The sequence below is a fragment of the Quercus suber genome, unplaced genomic scaffold (genome assembly GCF_002906115.3).
Source record: "Quercus suber isolate HL8 unplaced genomic scaffold, Cork oak 2.0 scaffold_524, whole genome shotgun sequence".
Taxonomy (NCBI): Eukaryota; Viridiplantae; Streptophyta; class Magnoliopsida; order Fagales; family Fagaceae; genus Quercus; species Quercus suber.
The window spans coordinates 522,572-530,276 of record NW_027069973.1 but is presented as its reverse complement, the minus strand read 5'-3'; the positions used below and the strand labels follow the sequence as shown (position 1 = coordinate 530,276).

Below are 7,705 nucleotides of genomic sequence, written 5' to 3'. Positions count from 1 at the left end.
AAAAAAAAAAAAAAAAAAAAACCTTCCTGATCAGCACGAAGAAGTTGCACATTCGAGTCTGGGATACAATACAAAGTCCGAGACCATGTTTTTAGTTCTCTCCCAAACTCTCACCATCTCTTCCTCTTCTTCTTTCTTCTAAGGCTCACGATTCTTCCAATCTCTCTCCATTTCTTTGACTGGAATTTGAGATTGTTTCTTATTTTTCGATCAAAGTTTTTGTATAGGTTTATGTGCACTAAATTTTCTGGCATCTTCAAGTTTAGTTTTGGTGAGGATTTATATTGAATACAGGATTTTCTTTTAGTTCTTTTGGAGAAGCGTTGCAGTGGGTTAAGATTTCCTGATATTGGGCTGTCAACGTAGGTACCTATCGGGCCCAAACATTTGGCCCAATTCCAAGAATGACTTGTTACTATATTTTTATTTCAATTTCATTAATTCATTGTGAAAATTGGGAGAATAGGATTTTATCCATTTCAGTTAAAATAGAGAATTCATTTTAAGGTTAAAATTTTATTTCTTAGACTTTATTTAAAATTCATCAAGCTGGGGACCAAGCCCATTGGTCAACACACTCTAGATGCCACCAATCCAGCCAAAGGATGATGTTTTTAGTACCATCTCCTACTTCAAACTTAAAGAATTGCCTAGCGTCATTCCTTTATTTGAGCAAATTTCTCCAATCCAAGTGTTTTGTTGTGGAATTTTAACATTCCAAAAGTACTTTACCCTTCAAAAGAACCACATGGACCAATGCAACCCAAAGAGAACCAACTTTAGCCAAAAGGTTCCAAATGTGTTTCATAACAGCAACCCCAAGAGACCTTTTAAAGTTGGCACATACATGCTCTTTTTTTATTTTTTTTATTTTATTTTTTTTGAAAAGTTAATGGATGTTCGAGTATTGGTTTATGAAGTATTTTTAGAAATTTTTTATAAGAAAAGAAAAATATAATTGATTTTTTAATAGCTTTTTAGATTTTCCATAAAAGTGATTAATTTTTTTTAATTGTCTATTAAAAAATGCCATAAAGAAAAGCTCTCTCTTTTTTTTTTTTTCCTAGGAAGATGCGTATTATTGTACCTGACTATCAAAGTCAATGTTTCTAACATTTGTAAGAAACCTTGTCAAGACAAACGTTTCTGTTCAAGATATTGCACAATCGATATTGTAATGTTTTTTGTCTAATGGAAAAGCATTGCAATTTCCAAAATGTTCTGAATAGCAAATTTTTTCAAACATGTTTCCATGTTCAGAACTGTTTTTAAAGTCATCTAGGATATTTTAATGTTATTACTGTATTTGTTAATTTGTTAGGATGCATGCAACGAACCCTATGCACGGCACGGCATTGTGCAGTTAAGATTTATTTCAGAGGTTCATTCACTTATCTTTTGATTCTTTTCATTAGTATCGCTGCCCATGTGCATGTTCCATTCATCATTTTTTTTTTCTTGGACCCTATTGCCTCAGCATTTTAATGTTTCTCAAGCTTTAATACAACTTGTCTGTTCAATTGAATGTCTCTTTGACTAGAGAGTCACTATGTTCCTCAATCAGTGTAAATTTGTTAAACACAACGAGGCGGTTTAGGAAGTTGTTCTATCAAATGAATAATCAATTCCTATTCACTAGTGTAATAGGCTGGTAGCTTTTAAATTTTTTTTTTTTTGGATCATCTGGTAGCTTTTAATTGGTAAACACTAAACACTACAATTATGGTATTAAAAAAAAGGTTAACTTCTGAATAATCTGAAACTTTAAACAAACCAAAACCAGCGTTTTGGCTTTCACATACATGTACAATTTTGTCTTAGGAATTTTGGCGCCAAAACTTTAAACTTTAAACAAACCAAAACCAGGTGTTGCAACTTGCAACAACATTGACTCACCCAAGCTTGGAGCTTAAGCTATTTGAAAATTTGTGTCTTAGGAATTTTGGTGCCAAACTTATTTTATCACTGAAAAACATAGGGTGTTCTGAAACTCATTGGTACCTTATTTGTGGAGACTATATAGATTGCTTATGTCTAATTAACTCCCTCTTTCTTTTTCAAAATTTCAAGGTTTCCGTTTCATTAGCATTGATTGTGGCAGCAATGAAGATTACACTGATGAGGATACCGAAATCCCTTACATATCAGATAAAGGATTGATAGACACTGGAATAGTTAAAACGGTATCCTCTGATTCACCTGCAAATCTTCCACGGTTTTCCAAGAACTTGAGAAGTTTTCCCCAGGGAACAAGGAATTGTTACACCCTGAGACCAGAGCAAGGCAAAAACAATAATTATTTGATCAGGGCAACATTCGTTTATGGGAATTACGATGGTGAAAACCAGATACCGGAATTCGACCTACATCTTGGGGTTAATGAATGGACAACAGTGAATTTAACAAATGCTGGTCCAAATGGTTTCTATTATGAAGTTATTCATGTCCCCTTGACGGATTACATAGACGTATGTCTAATAAACACTGGCCGCGGGGTACCCTTCATTTCATCATTGGAGCTGCGGCTTTTGGACAATTCCATTTATCGAACTCAGGGAAGGACACTGACAAAAATGTGGGGATATGACGTTGGCAGGAACCCTTCTGACTTTAGCGTCAGGTGAGTCTTTTATACCTTCCTAAGCTAAAAAATAAATTAGTTCAACAATGTCCTGGATCTCATATTTGCTTCATCTTCATTTTTCTTTTCCTTTTGCAACAGAAGTTTTTTCTATCACTGAATATTCATCTTCAATAACGTGGTGGCTATAACTCATTACATTGCATATCATGAAGAATACATCAGATGTTAAGAATGTTAAGGGAAAAAACCTCCTGAGATAGAACTCCCATGCAAGATACAACTTACAATATTAACTGTGAAAATATTACTACTATTGAAAGATCTCCAATATAAAATAATAAGAATGTAGAACACCCAAAAGAGAAATCGGCAATCACACAAATAAAGTGTGTATATATATATATACATACAGGATTTATTATAAGAGATTTGGAAACAGCCTCTTTTTTTTTTTAAGTGGAGTAATTTTGATCATAGGAATACAGTTTCTAAAAAGAACAAAGCTCGAGTAAAAAAAGAAGAAGGCTGTATTAACTATGAAAGCTAGCACAGCAAACTTCTCTACAACACATGAATTACTCGCTCCATTGTAAGAGACTGAGATCGAGTACAAGAAAGCATGCATAAATGCACAACAACTTGGCAAGCACCAAAGAAGAAGAAGAAAGAAATGTTGGTTGACCAAAATTCGAAGAAGTACTCACCGGAAATTTCATCAAGTTTTCTCCCGGCGTTCTGATTATTTCCTGCAGCTAGTCTTGAGTTGCCAACAAAAGTTATGGCTAAAACAAAGAGGAGCCGCGCTTTTAGATTTGATGCGCTATTCATTTTGGTCTTTCGCATCGCAGCAAACTTTTGTTCATGCTAGTATTTGTTATATTAAGAGATTGTTTGGCCAGCGCATTGGGTGTTGTGCGTTTACGTTTTCAATTTTTTTATTTTTTTTATTTTTTTTCTTTTACACGTTTTTGGCTTTTCCAGCTATTTTTTTTACTGTAGCAATACTGTTGCAGTGACTGTTTATTGAACAGTAGCAGTAACATGTGACTTTTTCACACAATTTTTATTGTTTATGGACCCACAAATTTTACTTTTCAGCAACTTTTTCATTAAAAATGTGTCCTACAGTACTATTTATACATTTAAAAATTATTTGCTACAATGTTTTCCAGTTTTCAGTTTTCAGCTGTATCCAAACGGACCCAGACGCAAGGCTGGCTCAACAATTTTGGGGCTGGCGAAAATTGTAAGTGGGGTTTTTTTATAATTATTGGTTAGGGCGATAGTAATTAAGGTTAATTTTATATTTTATTTATATTACAAAATAAAGATATGAATCTTTTAATTTTTATAGTATATAGAGATTTACATTAATTAAAAGGGATAGATATTAATTTTAAGAATTTTGATAATTATGTTATAAAAAGTTAATCTCATTTGTTTAAGAATTTTGATCAACCACAAAGTTAGAGTAGCTATTTAACATATAAATATTTATTTAATTATAATAGTTTTTTAGTACCTACTTGTTAAAAACAATATATTTATTCTCTAAAAATTTCTAAAAAAGATAACAAATATAATCATTTTCCAACAATAAAAAAACTGAGTTTTGCTAAGAAATTTAAAATAAAATAAAAAAAAATAAAAAAAAGAAGATAACAAAAGGCTTGTGTCATCGAATATCATTATAGGTGTTGCACAAAATCGAATTCTAAATAGTACTTGAGTTTTGTAAACTTGAGTTCTTAGGTGTAGGTGAAAATAGCCAAATATCATGTTTTAGCAAAATTTATGACGAACTAGTACTATTTCGAAAACATTTAGCAATTTAGCACTTTTTAATACTCGAGTTTCACAAAATCGAGTTCAAAATAGTACTCGAGTTTACGAAACTCGAGTTTCTAGGAGAGTAAGTAATATGGGACTCAATATTATGAATTTCGAATACTTTTTATAGTACTCGAGCTTCACAAAGTCGAGTACCTTGTTTTTCTTTTCTTTTTTCCCTACTTTTTGTATCTTACTGACTTCTTAACAAGGTTTAAGGCTGGAAAAACAAGGTACTTGACTTTGTGAAGCCTGAGTACTATTCAATTTTCATAATATCGAGTACTATTTAGAACTCGACTTTGTGAAATTCGAGTACTAAAAAGTACATTACTAAATATTTTTAAATATTTTCAAAACAGTACTAATTTGCTATAAATTTTACCAAAACGTGGTATTTGATTATTTTTACCATGTGCAAAGGCCAAAGAGTGTGCATTAGTGAGTATGTCAGTATGCATCAAACGCCAACTGGTTATTTCAAAGATTCTGACACTATGCTGTTGGACAAGAAGATAGCAATAAATTTTTTTGTATGACGTTGGGTATATGACGTTGGGATGGTGAGGTGGGCATTTTCTGTTTGGTTGAGTTGTACGTTCACATTAATGACTATGAGATTGAGCGTGATGCACAAGTAATAAGGTCTGATCTTTTTTATTCTTTTGCTCTCGCCCACACATTTGAAGTTTTTCTGTTATTTTCGCCAAACTTCCCAGTTTTCACACTCTCGGTCATCTTCTCACTGAAAATTTGTCGGTCCATATGGTAATAAATTGTTATTTATAGTTTCTTGATGATATTAATAGGCTTATCGTAGTAAAAATTCATGGAATTTTGAAGAGGTGAAATGTATTATTCAAAATTTCACATTACATTATTACATAGAAAAAAATAAATTAAAAAAAGTTTTAAATTATCCAAGCTTTCAAATTTTATTTTTTTTTTGTGAAAATACTTTCAAAGAATGATTTTTTTTTTTTTTAAATATATGTGAAACCTATTATTTCTTTCTAAAAAACCCATGGGACTTTTAATTTTTAATTTTCAATTTCAGCTATCAAGAGACAAAGAAGTTGCATAATTTTTTGTGTCACTAAGGGTCCGTTTGGTATGTGTGTTTAAATAATAATTTTCAATTTTTTTGAAAATACGTGTGGGTAAAAAAGTGTGTAAAATACGTGTAATATTGTTTAAAAACTGAAAACATGTGTTTAAGATCATGTACCAAATAGGGCCTAAGCTTTTCCTTTTTACTCTTTTGTTCTCGCCACACGTTTGATTTGAATGTTAATCATGTGATTTAACTACACGAAATTTTTCTGTTATTTTCCTTAAACTTCCTCAGTTTTCACAGAAGTTCTTGCCCATTAATATGTAATAAGTAATTAACTTTGTGATATTTTTATTACCTTTAATTTATTTATCAATTTAAATTTATTAGAGATAATAGAAATATTACAAATTTGATTACAAAGAGATAATGATAACTGCATAAAAATAAAAATGTTATATAAACATAACAAAATAAAATAGTCACATCTACCCATATTGATAACATATAATGACAAATGATAATGAATTATCTTGTAATAGTTTTGAAATATGAAAACTAGTAGAATGAAGTTGTAAAACTTAATGTATTTGCATTTTTTTGTGTTGACAACTCAATATATTCAAATTATATTTTTATTAAATTTTGTTTAATTAAAATTTCTTAATGATTATCTTAAAAAAATTCCTAGAGCCACAACTAAATAAAGTAGATGGTGTTAATGATGTGTGAAGATAGATAAACAACTAAAATATCAAAAAATTTTAATATTTTAATAAAATAGACAAGATAATAAATAATAGTTATATAAACTTAAAAACAAAAAGAAAATTCTTATTTAAAATAAAAATAAATTTTTGGCCAAGTTAATACAAATGTTCTTAACGATAAATCCATATTGATTCATTTTTAAAGAAAATAATAAAATCTAGTAAATACATTATTATACATGCCGGTACATCCGCATGAGAAGACAAAAAAAGAGGATTTCATTCACCCCACAATTGATGAATTGAATGAAGCTAGGAAGTGAAGGTGCATGGTGTGGAGTCGACTTCATGGTTATTTCAAAGATTCTCTGACACTATGCTATAAAATCCAATCCACGAAGATAGCAATAATTTGCATTACGGCATTTCTTGTTTGGTGAGCTGCTTTTTAATCAGTCATCAATGAGATTGAGTGTGATGCACAAGTAATCAGAATCAGGTCTGATATTTTTGACTCTTTTGCTCTCCTCGCCCGCATATTTATCTCCCTGTCTGAAAAGCAAATTTTGTGACAGGAAATGACATAGCTGACTCATTGAGCTCTTGAGTCTTTGACAAAACCGTGTGCTGGAATTCAAAGTTTTGTTTTTCTCGTAAGAAAGGCAAAACTAGTCCAATATTACTATTTTTTTAAAATTATTAATATTTTACCGGTGTTTGAAACATATTTAGTAATATATTACTTTTTTTTGAAACTTGAGTTTATGAAACTCAAATTTTTTTTGATAAAACTATTTGTCTGTATTTAAACAATAAAAAAAAAATTAGATAAGTCAACAATTATAGCTGAGTTTATGAAATTCGGATTCCTTCTGATAAAACTATTTGCCTGTATTTAAACAATGAGAAAAAAAAAAATTAGATAAGTCAACAATTATGACCTCCCATCCCACGTGACCCTGACAAAAGAAAGAAGAAAGAGAAATCCACGCCCGGAAGAATAAGAAACAAAACTGAAAGCCAATGAGAAAAAAAAAAAAAGAAAAAAAAAAAAGAAAGATAAGTCAACCATTGTGGCTGTGTGAGTGCTGCGTTTCTTACATAGTAATTGAGAGTAGTAAACTCAATGAACTCGAATTTCAAATAATCGAGTTCCGTGTGGTACTCGATTTTTTTAAACTTGAGTCCCATGTCAAGTAGCAATTTCTCAAACAGGGGTAAAATACTAATAATTTTGAAAAATAGTGATATTTGTCTATTTTTACCAAGTAATTTGTGTAATTAAATAAGTAATATGATACTTGATATTATGAAAATTGAGTACTTCTTTATAGTTCTTGAGCTTCACAAAGTCAAGTACCTTATTTTTCTTTTCTTTTTTCTTACTTTTTGTATCTTACTGACTTCCTAACTAGGTTTAAGGTTGACACTACTGCATAATTTCCTGAAAATCCATCCTAGACCCATCTTCTTCTATACGGTCTTCTTTTCTTTTCTTTTCTTTTTTCTTTTTTTTTTTTCTTTTTC

General features: G+C 30.6%; 1 protein-coding gene across 1 annotated transcript in view; it reads left to right on the top strand.

The window, feature by feature from the left end:
* The window catches only part of LOC136061163 (probable LRR receptor-like serine/threonine-protein kinase At4g29180), a 3,516-nt gene extending 775 nt beyond the window's left edge, over window positions 1-2,741 (top strand). Inside the window, exons 2-3 of the mRNA XM_065763776.1 lie at window positions 2,071-2,620; window positions 2,723-2,741. Of these exons, the coding sequence (XP_065619848.1) occupies window positions 2,071-2,620; window positions 2,723-2,741 (569 nt within the window). The remainder of the gene's footprint in view (window positions 1-2,070; window positions 2,621-2,722) is intronic.
* Window positions 2,742-7,705: the final 4,964 nt, after the last annotated feature.